Source organism: Berghia stephanieae, chromosome 5 (assembly GCF_034508935.2).
Source record: "Berghia stephanieae isolate SIO BIC M18660-M18661 chromosome 5, UCSD_Bste_1.3, whole genome shotgun sequence".
In the NCBI taxonomy this organism is placed as follows: Eukaryota; Metazoa; Mollusca; class Gastropoda; order Nudibranchia; family Aeolidiidae; genus Berghia; species Berghia stephanieae.
The window spans coordinates 33,104,624-33,132,080 of NC_088364.1; the positions used below are offsets into that span (position 1 = coordinate 33,104,624).

General features: G+C 34.6%; 2 protein-coding genes across 4 annotated transcripts in view; one reads left to right on the top strand and one right to left on the bottom strand.

Moving 5' to 3' along the window:
• The window catches only part of LOC144972785 (putative endonuclease 4), a 14,403-nt gene extending 7,507 nt beyond the window's left edge, over positions 1–6,896 (bottom strand). The window contains exons 1-2 of one of the 3 annotated variants that reach the window (XM_078914408.1): positions 6,787–6,896; positions 973–1,137 (exon numbers count right to left, since the gene is read on the bottom strand). In XM_078914408.1, the coding sequence (XP_078770534.1) occupies positions 973–1,111 (139 nt within the window). In that variant the 5' untranslated portion in view covers positions 1,112–1,137; positions 6,787–6,896. Of the gene's footprint in view, positions 1–972; positions 3,328–6,786 lie in introns of those variants that run through there. The other 2 variants (XM_078914409.1, XM_078914410.1) reach the window with 2 other exon arrangements.
• A 112-nt stretch (positions 6,897–7,008) lies between these two features.
• Positions 7,009–27,348, top strand: LOC144972786 (17-beta-hydroxysteroid dehydrogenase type 6-like). Its single transcript, XM_078914411.1, has 8 exons — positions 7,009–7,142; positions 14,536–14,764; positions 15,712–15,912; positions 17,015–17,167; positions 18,821–19,014; positions 20,421–20,522; positions 20,728–20,862; positions 21,525–27,348. Exons 2-8 carry the CDS (start codon positions 14,548–14,550, stop codon positions 21,633–21,635), a joined length of 1,113 nt encoding a protein of 370 aa, XP_078770537.1. The 5' UTR covers positions 7,009–7,142; positions 14,536–14,547; the 3' UTR covers positions 21,636–27,348.
• Positions 27,349–27,457: the final 109 nt, after the last annotated feature.

Sequence of the window (27,457 nt, forward strand, 5' to 3'; positions counted from 1 at the left end):
GTTGATTTTATCTAATATCAATAGAACACACTTTGACTTTAAGAGTCAATGTGGATTCCATTGTATTGAGGTTTCCAGTCACAGGGGAAAAAACTTTTACGCTCAACAGGTTAGGTGGGGTTAAGTAATCTTTTCCGGTCAATGTCTTCAAGAAAGAGGAATCCAATTGCGGTTGGGGATGGTTCCATGGATTTTTCTTGGCAATGAGAGAGCAGAATCCGAGGAAATCCAAAAATGGAGCATCTCAATTGGGAATTGGAAGAAAACCTAAAATTGCTTATTCCCACTGATTAGCAGAACCCTATTGTCATTGTTTACATGAGGTCTGAGATTCAAATGGCAACATATTTAACACTAAGCACATATTGCCTTTTTTACACATTACAATAAATCAAGGCAACAACACTTTTTGATGAATTAAACTATATTATAAATTATATTATTTGACAAAAGCCACACTCAGGTTCTGCTGTAACCTCCTTCTAAATGTAGAGTTTTGTTAATGTATTCATCTTCTGGGCAGATCCCTCTCCGAGAACAAGTTGGGCCTCACTGATATAACGACCATTTTTAAACAAGTCCTTGCAGCGACCTTTTGTCTTCTCTTACTTATACAAAAGCTTGGTAATTTCCTTCCAAGCTCAGAGGTGCAGTGCAATTTGAAGTTAACCTCCATGTCATATAATTGCATCCCATTTTGTTGTTAGGAATGCTGATTACATTACAAGAGCTGCTGACATTTCATAAAGATTGTACTTTAAAGCAACAACTATTATGCATTTGAAAGGGATTACTTACCCCTTTCTCCCTCTATTAAAAAAAAAAAAGAGAGAGAGAGAGAGAGAGAGAGAAAGAAAGAGAGAGAGAGAGAGAGAGAGAGAGAGAGAGAGAGAGAGAGAGAGAGAAAGAGAGAGAGAGAGAGACTGAGAGGGAAAGGGGAAGAGAGAAAAGGAGAGGGGATATGAATAATACCTGCAATGGAACAATGTGCTCCAACAAACTTGCTCTGTGAAACTTTGAGTTTTTTGCTTGAATCATCACAACTGTTTAAATCTAAATTGTCATTACTTCCCACATCTAGAGATGTTCTGGCATTCCTTTTCCTGCCCATGATGGAATGCTGAAATAAGTTCCTCTCTAAGTTTTGAAGATTATGAAAGTGAAAGCATAAAATACCGTTAAATTAAAACATACTCCGTGTGGGATGCCAATCAGTATACATTTACAGCCTGTGAGTTATCAAATGTACAAAGTCTGATCATTGGAATACCACAATTCACTCAATCTGGCTTACTTTAAACTCAAATCCAGCGGGATTTGAAAATATTTCTTTCTTTTCTCAATTTTATATTTATGTTTAAAAAAGATTTGACAAACTGGCTGAATTCAGTTAATTGACTGAGGATTTAGTTACACTACCTTAGTCCATCAGGGCAAAAAAATTGTGTGGGCTTATTTAAATAAGAACTTGGGGAAGAAATATAGTACAGCTTGCGTACGATGGCCTTGGATGCAACGGGAGCTAATGTAAATCATGCATGGCTATAATGGGCTTGCATTTCTTGGAACGCAGCTACAACTACAATGGGGGTGTAAGTTGCAGGTTAAGTTCCCAGTTGAGAAAACAAACTTCTCAAGAAGAAAAGAGGAAAGCACAAACATCTTATAATATGAGTGCAGTGGGCAAGTGAGTCCCGTGAGCCTCCTGAGTGAAGGAGAAGAAGACGAAATTTCACTTAAGATAGAAACTTTGTCAAAGTTGATAAATATAAAAGTAAAAAGAGTGAGATGCTGCTTGGGAAGCAAATACATGTAATGTTTTCAAGAGAAAATTTTAATAACTCTGGACAAAGTGGCAATTCAGACTCGAGTCTGAATAGTCTCCCATGGCTATTCGGACTGAAACTCCAATGTGCATGCGGAAAAGTATCTTGAACTTGAATGAAAAGGGTGGAACTGAAAGAAAGCAGAAGAGTTCAGAAGAAATTCTGTTTTACCCATATAAGACTGACACAGCTAATACCCTTATTTCATCCAGTCAAAGGATTGTTGCTTGTCTAACACTAACAGTAGGTACTTTGGTAAACGTCCATTTGGCCCTCCAGCAGGGAGCCGATAAATGGGCTAGTGGCTGTGACCCGATTTTTTGGACTCTTGAGTGATGGGTCTCAGAAAAAGTTCCATAGATTATTTGTTTATGGATGGATTTTAATGATTGATGTCTTATTTTCTTCAGGAGAAATTACTCTATCGTTTGGTGTAGTTTATTTTAAAATCAATGACAATTTAGTATAACTTTTGATTATGGATAAAATAGGGTATAATTTAGCTTTGGATAATTAAAAGATTAGAACTTGGTAAATAAAAATTTCATGCTGGCACGTTTATTTAACATCTTAACTTTTATATAAAATTAAATTCAGGGCAAAGTTGTATACCACATCCATGAAATTCGTTCCAGCAAAATCCTTACTCAAATCTTAGCGGCCATTTTAGACCAGTTTTAAAATCCAAATGGTGGTTACTACTGGAAATCCAACAATTTTCAGGTCACAAAGTCCGTCAGTAAATAACAAAGGCAAATAGAAGACCATTTTTCAGCCTTTAAACTAACATAACTTTTCTTCTGCTTATCTGATTTTGGTATCATTAGAATCGTCTTGAAAAGCACTTTAAAATTTAAAATGATATAGATTTAGATAGTCATTGAGCTCAATCCAATTTGAATTTTTTACCAAAGTACCTACTATAACATTGATTGTTTTTTTCCATTTGCATCAATTGTATGAAATTGTCAATAACTAAATTAAATTCGAAATTTACTGCCAGGGCAGGCTATTCAGATTCGAGTCCGAATAGCCATGTGAGACTTTTCAGACTCGAGCCCAAATAGCTGCAGCCAACTCTGGAACCGGTTGTTGCATAGGAACGATTAATAAGCTATCAAATCAAATGTTATTCCAAGTCCCCTCCCAATCCATTATCCACCTTGTTTTGAATCAGTTTGAAAATTTTATCACAATCTGACTTTAACTTTATGATTATGAATGAAGTGAAGAAGCTGAAGTGTCTAAGTCTAAGACTATTAGAAGGAACTAGAAGAAGAGAGAAATGAAAGGGCTAAAGAGAGTGAAGAATGTAATTATGTACGGCATACCAGAAGCAAAAGATGGCGACAACAAAGAAGATATAAGAAAAGCCCAAATGGTACTCAAAGAGTTGCAGGTTCATGGAGACAAAGACAGCCTAAACCCTATAGAGCAAGTGATCAGATTGGGCAGAAGAGAAGATAGACCAAGACCCATGAAAATAAGTCTGATGTCAACGGATCGGCGTAACACTGCTCTTAGGAACAGCAAACAGTTGAAAGACCATAAACGGGAATGCTTACAGAAGGTGTATATTGGAGCTGACCAAACAATTATGCAAAGAGAGCAGGCCAAGGAGTTAAGAGAGGAGCTGAAGAGAAGACGAGAAGCAGGGGAAGATGTGGTCATATATAAGAAAAGGGTCATTTTCAGGGAAAAGTTTAGTGAACAAATAAGAAAGAGAGACAGCGATGTTGGAGGAAATGACTGGGACTGGGATGAGGAATGACTATATTGGAAACGTGTCAGTCCAATTGCCCAAAATGTTTCTGAGCAAGGACTCGAAGACAACAAGAAAATTCAAAAAAGAGAAGTACCAGTAAATGATAAGGAGGGGCAGCACGTGAATATGAAAAATACTCTGAAGTTCATGTACACGAACGCAGACAGTGTGATGAATAAGAGAGAGGAGCTAAAGGCTATGGCAGAAGAAGAAGATCCAGATGTGATAGCAATAACAGAAGCTAAACCAAAGAATGCAACAACACACCCAACCATAGCAGAGTTAGGTATTGAGGGATACACTATAATAGCTAGCAGAGATTTTGAAACTTCCGGCAGAGGAGTATACTTATTGGTGAGGGAGAACCTCAAGGTTAACCCCATAGAGGAACTCACAGATCACGACTTTAGGGAGAGCGCTTGGTGCTCGATTGGAGTAACTGGACAAAGTCAGATACTAGTAGGAGTGATTTATCGGAGCCCAAATAGCACAGGAGAAAATAATGAGAGAATGTTGGAGATGATAAGGAGAGCATCACAAAAAAAGCATTCAGAGATAATTATTATGGGAGACTTCAACATGCCGGAACTGGAGTGGAAAGGGATGGACGAACCAAAAGAGGGAAGCCTGGAGGAAAGTTTCATAGAAACCATTGAAGATTGCTACCTACAACAGATAATAAAAGAACCCACAAGACAGAGAAAAAACCAGAAGCCCAACGTATTGGACTTGATATTGATGGAGGAAGAAAATGACATAATCGACCTAAGACTGAGCCACCCACTGGGAAAAAGCGACCATGCGACCATATTCCTAAAACTGAGGGCGACATCAGAGACTGTAGATGAAAAACTGACACTCAGATATAGGAAGGCTGATCTAGAGAGTATGAAAGAGGAACTGGGGCATATCAAATGGGAGGAAATACTAATCGAGGACACGGTAGGAAACAACTGGAGTAGATTTACCAGAGTACTTAACCAATGCTTCGAGAAAAACACCCGAAAAGCAGAGGGAACCGGGTTGGGAGAAGAAATCCACCTTGGATGACGCAGGAAGTGAGAGAGGCATTACGGAAGAAGAAGGCAGTAAATAGATGATACTCTAGAAGCAAAAAGGAAGAGGATTGGGACAAATACAAAAGAGTGAGAAACGCAACTACTAAAATAGTCTGACAAGCGCATCAAAAGTATGAGAACAAGATAGCAGAGGAAACGAAAGAAAATCCTAAAGTATTCTGGAGTTATGTAAACAGTAAAATGAAGACAAGACAGGGAACCTGTGACATAAAAAAAGAAGATGGCACTTGGGCATCTGAAGATGAAGACAAGGCAGAAGTGCTAAATCTCTTCTTTGCAAGTGTCTTTACAGTGGAGAACCAGAAAAACTTGCCAGATATTGCTAAAAGAAGTAATATAGATACTACACAATGGCCGATTACTGAAGAGAGAGTAATGAAGAGACTACAAAACCTAAAGGAGAGTAAATCACCTGGACCTGACAAACTTCATCCTTACATCCTAAAAAACTTAGCAGAGCAGCTAGTAGAACCCCTAACCAAGATATTTAACTAGTCGATGAAAGAAGGAAGACTACCAAGGGAATGGAAAGAAGCTAACATCACAGCCATATTCAAGAAGGGAGACAGAAAAAATACAGAAAACTACAGACCAGTGAGCCTGACATCTGTCGTCTGCAAGCTCATGGAACAGCTGATTAGAGAAGAAATGGTTGATCATATGACCAAGAACAAACTATTCAGCAAAGATCAACATGGTTTCATGGCGGCAAGGTCTACAGTAACAAACCTACTTGAAACAATGGATGACTGGATGAGAGACCTGGAATTAGGCAACAATTTAGATGTCATATACCTCGACTTCAGAAAGGCATTTGACAAAGTTCCACACTGGCGCCTAATCAGGAAATTGGAACAGTATCAAATTAATGATCAGACAGTCAAATGGGTCCGAGATTTCCTCAAAGATAGAAGACAAAAAGTGATAGTGAATGGAACAGCATCAACGGAAAGACTGGTAACAAGTGGAGTTCCACAAGGAAGTGTACTGGGACCAGTTCTCTTCCTGATTTAAATCAATGACTTGCCAGACAATCTATCATCTAAATGTAAAATCTTTGCCGATGATACTAGGTTACTAAGCTCTATGGAGTAGCTAATACAGAAGAAGAAAGAAACACCTTACAACAAGATTTGAAAAAGCTTGAAGAATGGTCCGAAATATGGCAGATGGAGTTCAATGTAGATAAATGTGCAGTTCTTCACCTAGGAAAAAACAACAGAGAAGCAAACTATATAATGAAAGAAAAACCCCTGCAGAAATCCAATGGGGAAAAAGACCTAGGAGTATTTATTGATAGGAAGCTAAACTTCAAGAAGCAAATTCAAGATGTTCAATCTAAGGCTAGTAAAACACTCGGAATAGTGAAAAGAAATTTCAAGAATCTGAAAACAAAACACATGACTACCATCTACAAGACTATGGTTAGATCAAAGCTGGAATATGCTAACTGCATATGGTATCCGAAGTTTGAGGGAGACAAAGACTGTTTGGAAAGAGTGCAAAGGAGAGCAACAAAACTTATCACACACCTGAAAGACAAAACCTACTGTGAGAGATTGAAAGAATTAAATCTCCCGACCTTAGATTACATAGGAGAAGAAGGGGAGATATGATCCAAACATATAAAATAGTAAAGGGAATAGACAGGGTAGAGGCAGTATTCCTTAAACCAAACAAGAACATTCAGACACGAGGAAACAGGAAGAAACTGAAAAAAGAACGTTTTAAAACAAATGAGAAGGAACTTTTTTTCATCTAGAATTGTAAATAACTGGAATAATAAACTGCAAGAAACCACAGTATCAGCAAAACATTTGAATAAATTCAAAGCAGAGTTGGAGATAATAATAAGCAACACCCTAGGAAACAAGTTCAATTATAAAAATTGGTCCAATCATTAATAGATGAGGAGGAGCGAAGGAGACTACACCAAGTCTAAAAGCTCTATACAGAGGTATCCAGGTACTATGAAAGACTCACTAAGACTAAGAACAAGTACAAGGCCCCCTATCGTAATCGTAAAACTAAAACAGTTTATTGTTATAAGACAAGAATACGTCTAAATATTTTAAATATTGAAAATCAATCTATTTCTAATCCAATATTTTAGTACTATTAATCAAACGTATTCTCGTATTCAGTATTCTCCGAGCAAACAGAAGAGTAAACAGCAACAAGCTCTCCTCACGTAGCTAACGAATGTAGTTCACGATGGTTCGAAACAGTAAACAAAACTCGCGCCGTGAATTAGAGTAGTTCCCCTTGATTCTTGGCTGTTTCGTTTCATTGCATTTTAATGGCAATTTTTTAAAAGTAGAAACGATCAATAAACAACAACAAATTAATCATTTTCGCAGTTTGCAGACCGACAAGAGGAGTACGTGCAAAGGCAAAGGAGTGAAAGGGCGGAGGAGACCGGCAAAGCATACGCCAAATACCTGTATATTGCAACGATCTTAGAAATTGCAGGTTATATTTCCAACTTTCTTGTGTGCAACTACAATTATAATGAATAAGTGTTTGTGGGTACAGCCTCCCAATCCAATTCCAACGTTCAATTTCAATTTCAATTCTCTCTGTCCACAATCACATGATAATGACAATGATGAGAATGACCTAGACGGTCTATATCACATCTATCTATCTAGCTAGATCTACTAATGATAATTATTTGTTCATGATATCCACTTTGTCTTTTTCAGATGTGTCAGGGTGTCTGGAGTTTTTTTTTTTTTTTTTTTTTTTGGGGGGGGGGGGGGGGGGGTTCGGACAACCTGAAATATTTAGACTAGAGAGCTGAGCCGGTGTTACCAATACTTAGCTTCTATAACCAGGACAAATCATTCGTTTGGACAGAAAAATAAATAAAAACTTACCGCTTACCGTCAAAAGCAGTTTAGATTTGAAGATGCATTTGTTTTCTATCAAAAAACATTCGGTACTAGAGAGCCTCGCCTTTGGCCGACCAACCTCCGCTGCACGTCCAACTCGCCTTGAGCATGCATTCACGTAAAATATAAAGATTTTTTTAAAAAACCTACCTCTGTTTCAAAAACTAGCATCTTTCACCTTTCTAAGAAACATTTTGATTTTTCAGAACTTTAGTTCGTTAAAAAATACCGGCCAATCTGACCCGTTGAGTCGAATGAAAACGAAATTTTGTTGTTTACACGGTTCAAAGGAAATGCCGTAAATAAGCTTTCATGGACTTCCTGTGTTGTTTTTACAGTGTCACGTGACCGTTTTGAGAAATTTGTCGTCTGCTACAAATAATTAGACCGGTAGGGGGTAGATATTTTCGTTGGAGCAGAGAAAAAGTGAGTATTATTTCTTGGACTTGTAGAGAGGCCTAGGGTCCACCAGCAGTCAAGTTTATTGAATAAAAGAAAAAAAATGCCTTTTTACTGCACTAATGCACCAAATTGCATACCTATCTATGGACACTTTGTTCCGTATCTTTTTCCCAATAAACTTTTTTAAAAACCTGGGGCCAGGGTTGCTAGTTTGGCCTCCTGGTGGCCAAATTTGAGAAATTTGGCCTTTTCCCAAGCCATTTGGCCTCCCAAAATTTGGCCTCCTGTAACCAACTTTTTGGCTTCCTCTGACTTTCCCCGTTATATCGTTTTACTCTGGTACTGGTAAAACTTATTTTATTTGGCAATCTAAATATCTAAATGCAACACGTGCTAACGCCACAGATTGCATTTGCTAATGCTTCTATATATACGAATTTTCCTTATCCTATCTAAATTGTTTAACAAATCTAAAGAGTTTTCGCGAGGCTAAGGTGGGTTTGGTGGTATTTGGGCTCCTGCCGAGGAATCTGGCTTCTTGCTATAGCTAGTTTGGTCTCTTATTCAAAAATTATCTGGCAACCCTGCCTGGCTAGGCGGAACCTTGATAACAGAAACGGGGCCCACACGATTTCGCGAGGAATTAAAAATGAAAACAATTAGGATATCATTTCAACACAACTTTTGAAATTCATCAAGGATTGTCCATTACCGAATGTTTTTTGATAGAAAACAAATGCATCTTCAAATCTAAACTGCTTTTGACGGTAAGCGGTAAGTTTTTATTTATTTTTCTGTCCAAACGAATTATTTGTCCTGGTTATAGAAGCTAAGTATTGGTAACACCGGCTCAGCTCTCTAGACAATCCTTGATGAATTTCAAAAGTTGTGTTTGAAATTATATCCTAAATATTTTCATGATTCGTTCCTCGCTAAATCGTGTGTTTTTCTCGTCTGACCCATAGGTTGGTGCCCCCTAGTGCCAGCCGCCTGCCGCGCAATACAAAGGTTTTTAAAAAAGTTTATTGAGAAAAAGATACGGAAAAAAGTGTCCCTAGATAGGTATGCAATTTGGTGCATAAGTGCAGTAAAAATTGGTGCGCAAAATTAGTTCGTAGAGGATGCGAGACTGTGTGTGTGTGTGGTGTGTGTGTGTGTGTGTGTGAGTATGTGTGTGTGTGTGTGTCTCTTTCTTTCTTCCTTTTTTTTGGGAGTGCCTACGTACACGGTAACGGGGCATCTAGCCTCAGGATCTATGTACACGTAAACCGGTTTACCGTTGCAACATTCTGTCAGTGATGGTCCTCGCTGTCGTGACCGCGCGCGCTCGTGTGTGTGTGTGTGTGTGTGTGTGTGTGTGTGTGAGTTGTTTTTTTAAAATCAAAACAATTTTAACCATTAATGGCGAGATTCCATCTTACACTCCCCAAACTCCAGATCTTAGTCTTAATGTTATCATTAAAAGACAAGCTTTGCGATTTATAGTTTAATTGAAGCCCGAGTCGAAATATACTCTTACTTCTGCTCTCTTGGTGGAAACGATTTATTCTGCATAAGCAATCTGGAGAAAAAAATCAGTGTCACTGTAAAAGGTTAAAATTTCACGAAGTACGCTCCGTGAACACCGCTGTAACAATCCTTTGATCTACGTCATCAGGCAACCCATTGTTTCTTTCATCTTTACCCATTCCCCCTTACTATCCCCCATCCCCCCGCCCATCTCTCTCTCTCTCTCTCACTCTCTCTCTCTCTCTCTCTCTCTCTCTCTCTCTCTCTCTCTCTCTCTCTCTCTTGTCATAATGTTATCCCTTCCCCTTCCCATCTCAATGTAAAATGAAAACGTTCTGTTGTTTGCAGATACATGTATGATTGTTTTGTTTTCTCTCTCTCACTAGGCTAGGATTAAAAACCAAGACATCAGGTAATGGGTGTCTAATGCCAAAGTATAGATTCTCTCTTTGGCCAATTTAGTCACGCATGTGGCAGTCCAGCTATTTACTATGTTCTGCCTATACCACACAATAAGTGGGATTTTGGGGGGTGGGTACGAAAGAAATCAAGGTCATAAGTAACCGTGCACAAGAGCTGTATAGGGAATTGGTTTCTGGGGGTCTTGCAAATACCAAATATTTTATGGAAAGCTTTTTCGAACTCCAAGACGTCTGGTTTGTTTTGCTATCTTGGAACAAACGAAACATAGATGTCTTGATGTGTGGCCTAGTTGTCTGATTTTGTGACCTGGATGTAAGGTTTTGTGACTTAGATGTATCCTTTTGTGTGTGCAAGCCATGCGGGTAAGTACGGCGATAGCTTGCCAGTTGAGGAAAAAAAAAAGGAAGAAGCAGCGTATCCGCATTTGAAAAACAAAACAACAAAAAAACTGAAAAAACAAAACAACTTAACCTTTTAAAGGCGAATATCAATCTTACTTGGACCAAAAATAAAATCTTACCGTTTTCATCAAAAGACAAAAAACAAATTACAATTTAAAAATTTGAGCTTTTATATAGAGCAATATCCACCCAACGTGCTCAAAGCGCTTTTTATCAATATTCTTACTGCTCTTATGGTGGAAACGTTTGTTTTTTCTGCGTTAAAAAATAATATAAATGAAGACTATTATTTGAAAAACAAAAAAATCAGTGTCACTGGCAAAGGGTTAATTGCAGTACTCCTGCATCCAGTGAGACTCCTACGGCACTTGCTAATCATAAAAAAGGAAATAGCAGCAATCAACAATACTAAGGTGAAAAAAAAAGAAGAAAAAAAAGGTGGGTAGGGGGGAAGAGCAAACCCAGTAGCAATGCAACCTTTTAGCGGCGAAATTCGATCTTTGACCTAACACCAAATCTTCTATCATCAAAAGACAAGTAACGGCAAAACTATTATAGACAATTGAAGTCCGAGTTGCGATAGTCTGACTACTCTCTTGGTGGAAACGCTGTATTCCCCGTTAACAATAATAAAGATAAAAGCAAACTACTATCTAAAAGCAAAAAATTAGCTTCGCTATTAAGGGGTTAAGAACACCTGCAACTGCAACTGCCAGCATCCTTGAGATGTCTACGTCACCAAGGTCACCAATCGACACGTCTCCCTCTCGTCGGCATGCACCCCCCCCCCCCCCCCCCCTCCACTCTCACGGTGGTGGTGGCGGCGGATAAAAAAGGCCTTTTTTTCTTTTATTCAATCAACTTGACTGCTGGTGGACCCTAGGCCTCTCTACAAGTCCAAGAAATAATACTCACTTTTTCTCTTCGCCAACGAAAATATCTACCCCTACCGGTCTAATTATTTGTAGCAGACGACAAATTTCTCAAAAAGGTCACGTGACACTGTAAAAACAACACAGGAAGTCCATGAAAGCTTATTTACGACATTTCCTTTGAACCGTGTAAACAACAAAATTTTGTTTTCATTCGACTCAACGGGTCAGATTGGCCGGTATTTTTTTAACGAACTAAAGTTCTGAAAAATCAAAATGTTTCTTAGAAAGTTGAAAGATGCTAGTTTTTGAAACAGAGGTAGGTTTTTAAAAAAAAATCTTTATATTTTACGTGAATGCATGCTCAAGGCGAGTTGGACGTGCAGCGGAGGTTGGTCGGCCAAAGGCCCACCTCTCTAATTAAGGTTTGCGAGGCGGCGTTTCAGATGTGAATGAGCAACTGGCAATAGACAATAACATAATAAGAGTGTTCTAAATTTATATATATATATATATATATATATATGGGGTGCGAGACAGTTTAGTGGTCTGTTACCACCAGCTCATTTAACAACTGATGCCTGAAATTTTGCCATAATCAAACCAATTTATTTAAATTTAGGTATACAACTGTTCAAGAAAATATATTGAAGATTTTGACATAATTCTCAAATTACGATGTGATCTGTCGATCCTCCATTTTAACAAATAACTGGGATTAGCCTATTTCTCCAATGATCAAATTGATTTTCTTATGTCTTAAATAGCAGATCTGCCAACTGGTACATTTCGCGTATTTTAGTACAATTAGACCCAAATACGTGGATATGATTTCAAAGGATTAAGTACAATTTTTTTGGGTAATGTTTTAATTTTTCTTTCTCAAGCATGATGTTGAAAACGATACATTGGATGCAATGATACAATTGTTGACCGTGTTTCTGAATGATGCATCACATTTTGTACAATAATTACCATTTCAGTTAGTTATATAATGCTGATTTTCACTAATATATGTATATATATCTATAATATATATATATATATATATACCTTTTTGAGGATTTGCATAGAATTATGCATGTAAGCTTATTTTATACTTTAAATGGCCTCAGGCCATATTTTAACTTTTACTGCTTGTTCAACAGATAATTTTAAGTGAAAATTACATTGAACTAACATCTTTAACATTGAAGCCTTCATTAAAAAACTATTGCTAATAAGCTTAGACATGAATGGATTATTTTCCTTTATGATAACTAAAATTAATTCATTTTGATTTTTTAAATTTATAATGATCATTTTTTTTTCTTTATTATTTTGTATGAGTTTGATTTTTTTAAATTACCAAGTGGGCAGCTGTAGGAATGATGTTTGGTTCAAAATGAATTCACTAAAACCATTTTTAGAAGCATTTAATTTGTCTATGCGTATAACACACATGTGAATATCCCATCATTTGACTAAAAGTAATAGTATTAGTGGTATGTAGTAGTATGTAGTAGTAGTAGTGATAGGAGGAGGAGAAGTGAATGCTCAAAAATAAAAAAAATAAAAAGAGAGAGAGAGAGAGAGAGAGAGAGAGAGAGAGAGAGAGAGAGAGAGAGAGAGAGAGAGAGAGAGAGAGAGAGAGAGAGAGAGATGGATAATTAGATAACATGTGGAAAATATCTTGTCACTATTGCAAAATGTCATCTTTTGAATTGAAGCTCACTCTCCCAGATTTTTATCTCAAAACTTACAACTGATTTACTGGGCTGGCAGATGTATATCACAACTTCATTTTGTACACCAGCATCATCATTACTACATCATCATCTCTTACCACCATCCCCATGCCAACACCGCTGCTACAACTTGAATCACAGAATTGTCACTGCCACAACCACCACCATATCTCTTCTACCTCCACCACCACCATTGCTTCATCATCATCACCACCACCACTAGACCACCTTCTTCTAACAATGTTACATAATTTTGTTTGTTCTCTTTCGTGGTTGATGTGTCATTGAAATGTAATTTTGTCTTTCCGTGTCAATTCACTCCACCAGACACCATAATGTTTATGGTAAACCTGTGGTACAGTTTATTGGGTGAAATGTCTGATTTTGTTTGACTCAATAGACAACATCATTATGTCAGTTTTTCGCAATTTCAAATGTAAAGTCTTTGTCATCAATGAAAATAATCTTCTTAATGTCATCAGTATCAAACCGACCAAGTATTGCACGTGCCTATGTCCTGAGTTTAGCTTTGACTTTATCAGTTTTTCTCCTAGAATGCACTCTTTTGAATGGTCGAAGATTCAAGTCTTTTCTGTGGATTTGTCTTACAGAAAAATCTCTGATATCAAGCGGACTGGCCATTTCTCAAGTTGACAAATGTGAGCCAGATTTATCTTCTTGTGAAAGTGCTGCTTCTTCACAAAGTCAATGTTTTCTTAACAACGAGCTGATCATGACCTACCACTGCCTTTCACTTTCAATGTGTAACCTGTTGTTTTGTTTGTTTTATTGTGACCTACCACTGCCTTTCACTTTCAATGTGTAACCTGTTGTTGTTTGTTTTATTTTGACCTACCACTGCCTTTCACTTTTGATGTGGATCCTGTTGTTTTGTTTCTTTTATAAATCAAATCATTCACACTTGATTTTGACCACCTTTTACTTGGAATACATCCTTTTCTTCAAAGTTTTTAAAATGTGTTTGTCATATTCGGTGAAAACCATTGTTTCAATCTACAACTTTGTCAAATCAATGAAATTAAGTTGATTTTATACTAAATAAAGTAGAAGAGCGGTCATATCTTGTTTATTTGACAAACACCACAGTTTTGATATTTTAAAGCTCCAAAATTAATAACTTCAATAGAAGAAAGTTACAGTTGACAGCTGCTTTTCAGATGAAAATAACCACAAAACGGAGGACAGAATCGTGTTGCATCCATATGTTCAATTTGGTACACTAGAATCAGATGTCGTTTATTAGGAGACACTTTGGTGTATACCATACATGAAAGCCAAAAAAAGACACAAGTTTAGAAACTTCATATATCATGACTTTTAAATGACTTTGGTATAATCAGCACAGTTCTTTAACCAATTGAATATTTTAAAATTATCATAGCAAGTATTATTTTAAGATCATCTTCCTGTTGCTTGCAAATTTTTGAACGTTTTCCCGATTTCTGATTCATATTGAAACAGCGTCATACTTTTTAAATTTTTTTCTCGCAACCTATATCATTAATGAAGAATGAACAATATGTCAGGATTTTAAATAATAGGTTTGGGTTCACACACACACACACAAAAATATATATTATATTAATTATATTTATTCTTTTTAATTATTTTACCAGAGCAACAGCACCATGGTGGGTGTAAAGGAGTTTTCAGGACTTCAAGTATTTGAATTTGTTTATTTGATGGTGTTGGCCTTTCTACCATTTGTAATTCAAATACAACCAATAGCGTACACCGTCTTAACCATGGTGTCTATTGTCACAAGTATTACATTGTACAAGAAAGTTCGATACCGTCCTATAAACCCCCATGGTCGGACAGTAGTCATAACTGGTTGCGATACAGGTAAGTTGTAATGATTTTCGTTCATTTTCTTATAAATGTCAATGGTCTTTTTAACAAACCAGACATATTAATTTTTCCAATCTGCTTATCAAACTTCTGTTGCCAACGTTGAAACTCAACACCTCCTATTGTCCTTTTGTTTTTTGTTGTTCAAATCCTTGATCATCTAGCATCAGTGCTTTATTCTCTTAAAAATGAATGGCATACATTAAGCAAAATGTGTTGCACTGTGGTTTGGTGTTTCAATTTTAAAAGTTATTGCTTCTACTTTCTTTGTACAGTCATCAGTTTTGGGATGAATTATTAGATTTCATTCAATCACTAGATCAAACTGTGGGAATTAATCATTGGGAAAAAAATATATAATCCTAATTATTTCTTCAAGCATAATTCACATAATTACCAATCTGCAAGCTCAACCTTAGTAAAACTTTATATTGTGACAACATAGTTTATGGCATTATGTTTAGTGTGATTCTGAATAAATACATTTTGTATGATATATAACTCCTCATAATGTCACATGGCTGAAAAGTCTAGCACTAATTTCATTATTCTGAGCGCCAATCAGTACAACTTTTTGTTTTTTTTTTGTATGAAAATGAAATGGACATTCCCTTCTTCTTTGAACATTGTGACACATATTATAACAATTTTTAAAACAATCTCTACTGCACCAGGGATTGATCTTGGTCCCTTTGCATGGGAAGCGAGTGCTCTACTAACTGAGCTTTCAGGACCCCCTCTAGGTTTTTTTTTTTATGAACAAAAGGAATCGGAATAAGAAACTGTTCGCTTTTATCATAATTGATGTGACTATTTTCTTATAGATGGTAGGGAGATATTTTGTGACTTATGATAAATAATTAGTATATATTGCCTCTAATCTGAATTGATCTGTCAGAATCTACATCTAACTTCTCCAATTGTTCATCTATTTTTGCTAGGATTTGGCAATGCTTTTGCACGTCGGTTGGATAAACAAGGCTTTCAAGTCATCGCTGGATGCCTCAATGACACGAGTGATGGAGCTGCTAAGCTGAAGGAAAATTGTTCCGGTCTCCTGCAGGTTGTCAAGCTTGATATTACCAAGGCTGAAGACATTGATAGAGTTCTTGCTGTCGCAAAAGATGTTACTGGAAGTAGAGGCGAGTTTTGAAATATATCTAGTTGCAATAAATACTCAATTTGAGTAATTTATTTATCAATAGTTTAGTGAACAGTGTTATTGTTGTTGTTATTATTATTATTATTATTATTATTATTATTATTATTATTATTATTATTATATTATTATTATTATTATTATTACTAGTAGAGAACCCTGCAATATTTGCGGAGAAATAAGGGCTATTACAAACAGGCACTCATCTGTTTTAATTCTTATACTATTTTATTGTGTAAATTAACCTATCTAGATCGAGACAATCTTTTTTGAGTCAACAGATAATAAAATAGTGTTATAATTTTTAGTTTTACAGGTAATTCTGTGCTCTTAAAAATTTAACATTTGCTTTATGTATTAATGTTGATCCTCAACCCTATTTTTTAAAAGAATAGGTCAGATTATTATTACTTGATAGTATCAAGAGATATTGAGAATTACATCATCATTTTTGTTGCTGTAGAATCAGTTATACTCCCATTGAAAGCCATACATCAAATTAATGACTGAGTATAACAACCTAATAGATTTTCATAGTATTGATTTAAGTCAATGGATGATAGAATTAGCCTGGAATCAAAAAAGGTTTTCAAGTTACTTGTATATGAGTCTGTAAAAAATATTTTTATAATTTTTAGATTTGCCAGTATTTCGGTGCTCGATGATAAAATTTTTAATTGGCTGTTCGGAACAATGTTGATATCCAATCATATTTTAAAATTTTTATAGAATAGATTATGTTTTATTATTATTATTTATTATTATTATTATTTTATTATTATTATTATTATTATTATTATTATTATTTATTATTATTATTATTATTTTTTATTTTATTTTTATTATTATCATCATCATTTTTATTTTTGCCATGATGATAATGACATTTCAAAGGAAAATAATTCTAGCAGCATATTATTATTATATTCTTTTCCACTTGCCATATTGTAGTATGTCGATTTCAATTTGAAAACAAATAACGTGAGTGTTGAATAACTATTCAGTTATGTTTTACTTATCTTTCACATACATTTATTATTATTATAATTACTATTTTTTGTTTTGACCAATCTAATACCAATCAGGTCTGTGGGCTTTGGTTAACAATGCTGGTGTATTCACATTTGGAGACCTCGAGGTATGCCCTATGGAGGAGTTTCACAAAGTGATGAATGTCAATGTTTTTGGAGCTCTTGAGGTGACGCGTGCTTTGCTGCCACTCATTCGATCTGCTAAGGGTTCGTCATAGATAAGTCACTGCTATTGCTACTACTAAGTCACTATAACTACTATTGCTTTTAAAAATACTTGTTTCCACTGGATTTATTCTAGCAACTGCGTTTGTTGCCATATACTTTCTGTCCAAACGTTGACACAAAAAATGATAATGTCACTATATATAGCAACAAGTTGATAGAGGTAATTTTCTAAAGCATCAAGATTTCTTGTGCTTTCGTTTAAGTATCTAGAATATAATATTATTTGTGGCCACACAAAATGTAAAAACGTGAAAAAAAAATAATAAAATTAAAAAAAAATAAATAAATAAATATATATATATATATATAAACATTTGAAATATAATTAAGATAGTTTGACTTCTACAACGTTGTTATCGAGCGTTGCTCTCATCAGGAAGTGTAGAAGTCAAACTATCTTAATTATATTTCAAATGTTTATAAATAGCTCCTTGTATACTAAAGTTGAGCACTATTATTTCATGGTTTTTGTTTTATAATTTATATATATATATTATATATATATATATATATATATATATATATATATATATATATATAAATATATATATTTTATTTATTTATTTATTCGTATAGATTTTTTAAAAAGTACATGGTATTAACTTGAGGGTCTGAAGGTATTCGGTTTTGGTTGAGATCGGCCTATCATTCAAATTTAAGAACTCCAGATAATTCAAAACAAGATTGAAGATGAAGATTGGCAAGATTGCAGGATTGGTAACTAAACAAAAAAGAGTTGCATACTCTCTTCCTTTACTATATCAACTTCATTGGTTCCAATTGAAGAACATTTTAAATATAAAATTGCCATATTATGTTATAAATGTATAACCCAGGAAGCCCCATCTTACCTCAGAGAATGTTTAAGTACTTACAATAGTCCAGGTCATTCCGTTCACAAATTGATTCTATTAAACTCTGTACTAATAAACCACGATTGAAAAAGTATAGAGAAATATCATTATATAATTCAGGCCCTACAGTTTGGAATTCTCTCCTCAAACTGTAAGAGATGCACCTAACATCACCATTTTAATTTCTAGATTGAAAAGTCATTTACTTTAGGAGAAATATCTTGCCAAGTGCCTTTAATTGTATTGCATTATTTGTTTTATTTGTATGTGTCAATTAATAGTATGTGTGTTATTGGATTATTGTTACAAATGTTTGATTTTATGTTAAATAAATAATAATGTGAAATTGAATGTAAGCTTCAATTTAATTACAAAAACAGATCAAATGAATGTTTCGGGTTTCCCCTTTATCAACAAAACATTCATTGTTTTGTTTATTCATCTTAACTACGCCACTACCACATTATCTCATTCATCTGTAGTGTTTCATTCATCCTGTTTTGTTGAAAGGGGAAACCCAAAACGTTCATTTGATCTGTTTTTGTAATTAAATTGAAGCTTACATTCAATTTCACATTGTTATTTATTTCTTTAAGCTTTGAACAGCAACGTTTACATGATTTTATGTTATAACATTATTGCCATTGTGAAGCACATAGATTTGGAAATTAGACCCAGTATCTAGACCTTGTTTCAAGGATAAATTGCAGCATTTATATAAATGTTGTGATGTAAATGGGTACTTAATTATTATCTCTCTTATAATGTCCTTGGGCAGGTCGAATTATTACAGTTTCAGGAGCCAGTGGTCTTATGTCATTTCCTGGCCAGTCTGCTTTCTGCATGGCCCAGCATAGTTTGGTGGCAATGATGGATTCCCTCCGCTTAGAAATGCGTCCATTTGGGGTTAAGGTCATCAATATTCAACCGGGAAATTTTGTTGGGACAACTAGACAACTGAACAAGACAGCGGTAAGATGCTTACCTACATTAGTGAAAGTGATATTGAATTTAAACTTGTTTTAAGCAATGGTGTGGAATGGCTATGATGCAACGTGATGAACCTTATTTAGAAAAGGAAAAGAGAGGATTTCAAAATTCAGGTGGACAATTTAATTCACATATAAATTATCATATGCAGCCTTTTTGTTGCTTTTTAAATACTTTTGAATGAAGACAGTACTCTTTGATGTCTGAATATTTTGAACTGGATCATATCGTTTCTTTCGATGCGATCTCAAAAATGTCATCATCACTTCCAGATCTCTCAGGATTGGCGTTTTAGGCCCACTTTCTTTTGTTATGTTCATTAATGATATGCTGGGTCAAAAGGATAAAAATTCAACTTTTGGTTGGATTCTTATGAAGAAATGTACAAAGTTGTCCAAGGAGCATCAGAGAAACTTGCTATAAAGTCTCATACAACCAATTTTAGAATATAGTGCATGCGTTTGGGACTCCAAAGGTAAACATCAGTTGGAACAGCTCAAGGATGTTCAAAACAGAGCAGTCAGGTTATTATTAATAACAGAAGAACTGAAAGCGCGTGACCTGTGCAACAGCCTAACTGCCTTACAATTACAGTCATCATTACATGAAAGATGCACAATCCAAATAGTCAGGGCCCTCATTAAGGCCCATTAGGGACTGACTATTCCAATTTATAGCATTATTCCGAACCAAAGAAAACTTCCTTCCTTACCAGATCCTGCAGTCATGAGTTAATACTTATCTCAACTCGTTTTCCCCAAGCACCATCCAAAATGGAATTCCCTGCCCGAAAATATTAGAAGTATTAATGGTCAAATGGAATTGGACTGGACCATAATGAAGGCTTAGGCATGTCCATCTGCCCTCTTCACTCTCTCAGTTGCAATTATCTTTGGCTGCACAGATTTGTGACTTGTATACTTGTTGCTAAGGTTGAAATTTAGTTAAAGTTTAATTTAATTTAAATTTAATTTTAGCTAATATTGCTTTTAATGCAAGATAAGCATCGCGGGTGGTTGGATGGGAGCATCACCCTTGAATCATATACCTATGATGTTCGCATGGGTGTACGATCCGATAGTGATGTCGTTTCTTCTTCTCTTTACTAGCCTATCCTGCTTCTTTGGTTTGGGATTGTATTTTTGACAGGGGATATTTTTTTTTTCTGTAAATCTTCTGCCTGTTTGTTCTTGGTTATTTATAATTTAGCTTATATCTTTAGGTTATGATTTTGATTGACATTTGTACTATTTTTGTTAGATTGCTTGTTTTTTTGTTTCAGCGGTCTCTCATATAACCTCATTTGTGTTGGAAGAGACCTAAAGCAATAAACAAACATAAACAAACAAGATAAGCATCCATGCCCTTTCTTTTTTTTTTCTCTCTAGATTGAGGAATGGCAATCAACTTTAGAAGACCGAAGAAAAGAACTAGATGAAGAAATCATGTCAGCATATGGACAGGATTATTGGGACTCACAGCATACTATGGTACACTTGTGCTGTTGTTTTAACCATCATTATATTTTCATTTTGAAAACAATTTTTGTAGTTTTTTTCATTTGACCTTCAATTTATGTATTGCCTCCTACTTTAGCATACCAATTATTTAAAACTATATTTTCACCTATAATTCATTTATATTTGTATTAGTTGCATTAAAAAAAAACCCAACTCTTTTCGTCTCTCCTTTCAGCTGTCTGAGATGTCTGGGTCATCAGCAAGTAACATGGTCAAAGTCTTGGATGCAATGGATCTTGCCATCAAGGATGTGAGACCTCAGAGTACTTACTTGGTTGATGGAGGAAACCAGCTTATTGATTTTGGAAATGTAAATCACATTCATTTATCATAATATTTAGCTGATATCGATGATAATACAGTCAGAGTGGTATTTAGAACGCCGCTTTATTGGAATGATCTGTCTGACAGATTTTTTCTAAAATAATACTAATTAATAGGAATGTTTGCCGAACAAATTCAGAGCTTCGGCAAACATTTTAAGAATTTTTTTTTATCCGACTAATTAAAAACGAACATGACTATTCCCATTGAAAGGAACAAGAATGGAGTTATACTGTGTCTTCAAATGAACAAAAAATTATGTTAATTAACAACGGTATTGAGTCTTATCACCATCATTTCCTTTAAATATGTAATGCGTTACATTTTAGATGATTAATGAGAGCACATGGAATGTTGCAATGGTTTATATGCTTTTGACGAGTAATCCTCATGATTAAAATTGTACAATGTGTTGTGGATCCTTTGTGTAACAGGATTCGTGTTATGAGTCCTTGATTCACTTGGTCTCTTTCGAGAAAATGGGTGTCGTGACCATTCCATATGAATGTGAAGTTATAGGAAATTATAGATTTACTAGTCACAGTTTGTTAATTGGTTCTCTAGATAGATGTATTGCGCTTAGAGCTGAATTTCTTTTCAGGAACAGGCGATATAGAAATTAACTATTTAATTTTCTCTGTTTTTCAGATGATGATTCGACTTCGATTACTGCTACCAACTTGGCTGAGTGACTTCATTTTGACTAAATTTTACACTAGACGTCAAATGCCAAGGACTCTCAATGAAAAGAACAAATAAACTTCTACATTTTGTGATATGCCTCAGGCATCAAGTGATCTTTAACATGTCTCGTTTTCTAGAATCAAAATATGTGGATGTATCTTTTTGTCATTATTTTTGAAACATTTTATTACAGATACCGTTTTGCATTTAATTTGTTGTGGAACATGTTGTGGGGAGGTTTAGATTTCGTTAAAATGTTTAATCATTAGTCACTATTGTGCACAGTAATTAAATAATTGTGTGATATTGGCCAGAGTTTTGATGACGAATGCTGAAAGTTATACTGCTTTATGTTTCTTTTACGAGCAAGCCTGTGCCTTTAGGTTAAATTATTTAAAGAATAAGGTTGCTGTTTTTTTAATCAAATTACATTGGATTAATTGAAAACTGTGATTTGAAAAAAATAATTGGCTTGACCCTATAAAATAATTGTGCATAGTGAAATGAAATGGAGGTTCCATTTTAACAGTTGGAATATTTTTAAATTCAAGGGGGTTCCGCTATATTGAAAATTGTTTTCAATATTTTATTATTTTTTAAAATGGATTTTTAATTGAATCTGCACTTATGATGCAGCAAGCTCAAAGTATATAAAGTTTGGGAATGATTCTAATTGTTCTGCCTGTTTTGTCAATACTTAGTAATTATCTCCTGTTAGCAAGTCATCGTATGATTTTTGTCAAAGCCAAGAACTTAGCATTTGTCATTCATGTATTTCCAGTATTAAAACGACAATTCAACAAGTATAAATACAATGGGAGCAGGGCAGATTTAGTTTGAAATCCCACTCAACCATTTTTAAGTTGTTGAATGTTTGATTTTGAAAGCTCATCATTTTCACTTGTCTTAAATGAATACAAAACAAAGCAATACATATATTTGGTCACATATAATTTGTTTTGCTATGGAATAGAATTAGGTTTGTTTTAAATAAATGTGTGATGATTTTTGTCTAGTCAATTCAAACCAAAGCCCTACAAATGATCATTAGCATTTCTCATTTTTGAGAATTATATTTTACCGCTTGTCTTTGTTGTTCCTTATGTTTTTAATACTACGCACAGTTGTCAATATTTAAAAGTTTATTTTAATTCAAATGTTGCCAAAAATGAGACTAAACAACTGACTCATGACCTGTATAATACTAAAAACTTTTTAATAAAAGAGCTTTATTAATGTAGTTTACACGTTCTATGAAAAACATTTTTAGATAGCTAATCAAATTTTAAACAACAACAACAACTAAAACAGAAAGGAATTTTATCCATTTATTGGTTTCATTGTATTTATTTACTTTGATTTTAAGATTTATATAATAATGATAATATATCTATTTTGCTTTGCATTTAATTTCGTGTTTTACACAGAGAATAAATTCCTGACCTCCCATAGTGGGCAGGGAGGTACATACTGCGTCTTCTATCCTGTTATATCTGTTTTCCAACATGCTTTCTGTCTTTGTCTTGGAATGAGATTACTTGGTTTTGTCCTGGCCCTGGCCGGAGTCCTGGCTGGGAGGGAAACAGTCAAATGCATTGTTATTGTTTTGGGAGATGATATTTTTTTCCTTGTAAATCATCTCTATGTTATGTATTGTTATATTTGTTATTTTAAATGTATAATGTAAGCATTTGAGTGTATTCCTCTTTGTTGGATTTTGTGCTTGTGTCCGGATGAGACTTATAGGTGATCTCAAACTAAGTCCATTGGTGGTATGCTCTTGGAATCTACATCGGATCCCTATTTTTTCTCAGTTCCCCTTTGTCTTACTTTCTCTTTGCTGCTTTAATTGTAATTCTAGAACTTTTTACTATCCCATTTTCTTCCTTTTTACTGGTGCTGATATAACCTACATGTGTTGCAAGCGCCGTAAAACCCTTAAAAACAAAACAAAACAGAGAATAAAGAATTATTTCAATAACTAGAGGAAGTAGGAAAAATGCTACTTTGCCTATTATATAATGAAAACCATTGAATTTGAAATTTAAGGAACTTGATTATCATTTTCGATTAGACATATTTTTGTTTAAGCAAGGTGACTCCAAATAAGGTAAAATATGGTCCTAATTCTTGATTAATGCAGTTGTCTAACTTTATTGAATTCCCTGCCTTGTGTCATATCATTAAGTGACCTGATAACACCAACACGCTAAATTCTGTCTTCATATGCGGATTTGTGTCATTTTTTTCATTTATTTTTGCCAGGACCCTTCCTGGAGTCTTTTTCTTTTGACGGGAAAATAGATTGATTTATCTTTTTCTGAAAGATGGATTTTTCTCCTTTAAAATGGTTTCGGACTAGTTACAAGAATATAATTATATTGCTCTTGGATCTACTTCTGGTCTCTGTTGAACTGGTCCCCTTTGTCTTACGTTTTCTTTGCTGCCTGCTAGTGATAGCTAGATTAGATATGTGTTACTATTCTAACATCTTCCTGTAGTACTATAAAATCGTCCATGATTGTTGCAAGTAGTGTACAATCACTAAAAACAAGAACAACATCGCTGTGAGAAAAAGTTTTTATTCTCTTTTGTCTTCTGGCAGTTTTCTACTCACTTCATTCGCAGTTATTATCAACAAAAGTGCCTGCTTCTCTCACTTTTCTGAATTAATATTCACCCCCAATATCGGAGCTTTTTCAATGTCTCAATCGTCTCTAGGTTATATGTTTGTGTTGAGGATAGAGCTTAAGCAGCACTGCTGGCTTGTAAACAAACTTTGCAGTGTTGGTGTGTTGAACCCATGACTTCAAGATGTTGGGAGACGGACTCAGGAAAGACAATACGTTTGAAACCACTTTTGTTGGAGTGGATGCATCGACTGTATAGCGTCCCTCTCGCAGTTGTCTTATCAGTAAGTCATGGGTTCGAGCTCCCATCGCAGCGAAAAAAGTTTATATTCTCTATTGTCTTCTGGCACTTTTCTACTCACTTCATTTCCTGTCATTAAAAACAACAAGCTTTACTTCAGTATATGTTACTAGTGCTAAGAACAAGCAAAGTGCTTTAAATAAGTCAAGTAAAATAAGTTGTCAATAAAATATTAAAATGGGAACAACTCCTCGCTGTGTAGCTCTTTGGTATGGGATTATCACTTAATAGATTATTGCGAGTTTATTAACAATGTGTAAAAGCAATACTGTCAACGTATTAGATTACTTTCCTTTTATTTATATTTTTTTTGGTCATGTCTTATTTAAATGGTTTTCATTATATATTTCACGTCTTAAGGAAATGAAATGTGACATATTGCCAATGTTACATGTTTAATTTGAAGGTTTCAAGTTGATAGTTTGTGTTATATTATTTTTACAAAAAGGTTTTTCCAGCTTTGGAAAATGTTCCATGGATAATAGCTTATCTCCACTATTGATTTTTAGTTGTCAAATACAGAAAGAAAACTGTTCTTCATTAATAAATCACTATTTCAAAATCATTCCGAGTGACTTCTCTCCTTAAAAGTCTCCACGTTAATATCTCTCCCTTTTTTACATTTTATCATGCACTCATATTCTCACACTTGCTTAGAACAAAACTGATGCTGTGGTCATATGACGTTTGCTCTAAGCAATTATTATGAAAATTAATCTTAATCTGTCTCAATTTGGAATTAAATTTGTTTACATCATGTGCTTAATATGTACAGTAGATATTATTTATAACCTTTGTTGTTCATACTCATTATTAGATAGAATAATATCTGTTTTTACTCGGACACTTTTGTAATTTTGGCGGAAAGGGGAGGCTGATATCTATTATGAAAAATCTGAGTCTTGTACACGAGTTGACAAACAACTTGATTTGATGCTATGTGTTGTTTTGACATTATCATTAAAATGTTCTCATGCTTTTTAGGGAATCTTTTATACTTTCCTTTCGGTTACTGATGCTCATTACCGACTATGAGACTAAATGACGTAATCTGGGTAAGTGGGTTTTTTTTTTTTTTTCCAAAAATGTTAGCATATTATTTGGCTCAAAAATTGTTGCAGATTGTCCTTACGATTTGGTTATTAATATGGACTATATAAAATGAAATGCAGTGGTCTAATTTTTTATTGCATTCCTAATTTTGAAAGAAACACAATTCAACATTTTAAAATAGACAATTTGTTATTCTAAAGCTTTGACCTTTTCATGAAGAACATTATTTCAAATTATACACAAGTATGTGACATTTTGCTCCTTGCTGTGTTTGGTTGGTCTTGTGTTTAATGTCTTTTTTCTTAAACTTGTAATTTTTAAAATATGTCCAACAACGAAATTTATAAACATAATGACATAACTATATAATTGTACCATCAGCATTATTTGCTTAAACTAGCAGTGAATGATAGAGAGGTAATGGTTAATTAATTATCCTTTATTTCCGATGCTGGAGTGAGAATTTAATGGTGCCTTCATTTTGTGTTTAAGCGTATTTTGATTATATATATATGCATTTTTATTTTCTATTTAGATACATCACACATCTTTTCAGATTTTTATTAAGCTATTCCAGCTTAGCAAGCTGATGGTTGACAGGTGCCCTGGTAATTGTTAGTGTTAGACGATTTTTTCTTGCGAGCCAGGGATGTTTCTAAGAAGTCATTATCACTGTCTCTTTTATCGGACTGCGTTTGGTGTCACATTAACGTCTACAACCAATCCTGTGTATACTGTATACCACCATGTGTTCCTGGTTATATTGGTTGAGTTTTTCCAGGCAATGATCTCATATCCTACACATTACTAGGCAGTGGATTGTAAAAAAAAAAAATAAAATAAAAATAAAATTCATCCCCATGGGGAAATTTGTCTTAAGGGTCTATACCAAGGGAAGACTGAAATAACCCAGGTGTCAGTCGCAAAGTGAACTAGGGCAAGGTACCCTTTGGGTATGAAGCAAAGACTGTACTGCTGAGCCACGCTGTCCTAGTCTAGAGTTCAACATGCCATGCGACTGGCTCTGAACATCGCACAAGATTTTGATAATGACAACACATTAAACTCTTGCCTGTTTTGATTTGTACCATTTTAATAAACTATAAATATACTTTGAAATATATAATTTATTGACACATGTAGTGAAATGCAACTAAAATCTATATTTGAATATGTTCATCTTCAGATTTGGAATCTGCACTTTCATGCAGGCACCAATCGCTTCACTTAAGTTCGAAATTCATTTAATTACTCTCTCTGCTTTTATTTTGGACATGTATCTTCTTCTTCTTCTTCTTCTTCTTCTTTTTCTTCTTCTCCTTCTTCTTCTTCTTCTTCTTCTTCTGTTTGTTTTGAATTAAGTACTATATTCCAATGACAATGAGCACTATTTGATGCTATGACCTCCTGTGCAATATTTTCAAAGGATATTATTTAATATCATTGCCTCTTAGTATGACTTCCTGTTGGGTTTAGATTTTTTTTTTAATGCATTAACTTGGGCTTACTCACTGTCAGTTTATATCAAATCAGAGATTAACAACTGACAGATGAATCATCACATAATGTAACATGTTATGCATCATATACTACTCAAGAAGATCAATGGAAGTAGTATAAATTATTGATGAATTTGTTGAATTTTCTTCGGAGAGGTGCTTTCTACAAACAATATCTCTACATACTATGTGCTAGTTAATTATTATTGAATTTTATTCATGGGAACAATAGCTTTTCATATTATAAGACTGATGCGGGTGTGCTTTCTTTTGAGTGCAGTAAAATAAAGTTATATTGATAGGAATGTTTTGTTTTCGTTATTTTCTATCAGAATGCTGGGAGGGGTTCCTGACCGCCCATAGTGGGCAGGGGGGGTACATACTGTGTCTTATATCTGTTTTCCAACATGCTTT

Coding starts and splice junctions, on each gene's coding strand:
- LOC144972786 (XM_078914411.1), top strand. CDS start 14,548: ATGGTGGGTGTAAAGGAGTTTTCAGGACTTCAAGTATTTGAATTTGTT. Junction 14,765..15,711: donor CATAACTGGTTGCGATACAG/GTAAGTTGTAAT, acceptor TATTTTTGCTAG/GATTTGGCAATGCTTTTGCA. Junction 20,863..21,524: donor AGCTTATTGATTTTGGAAAT/GTAAATCACATT, acceptor TCTGTTTTTCAG/ATGATGATTCGACTTCGATT.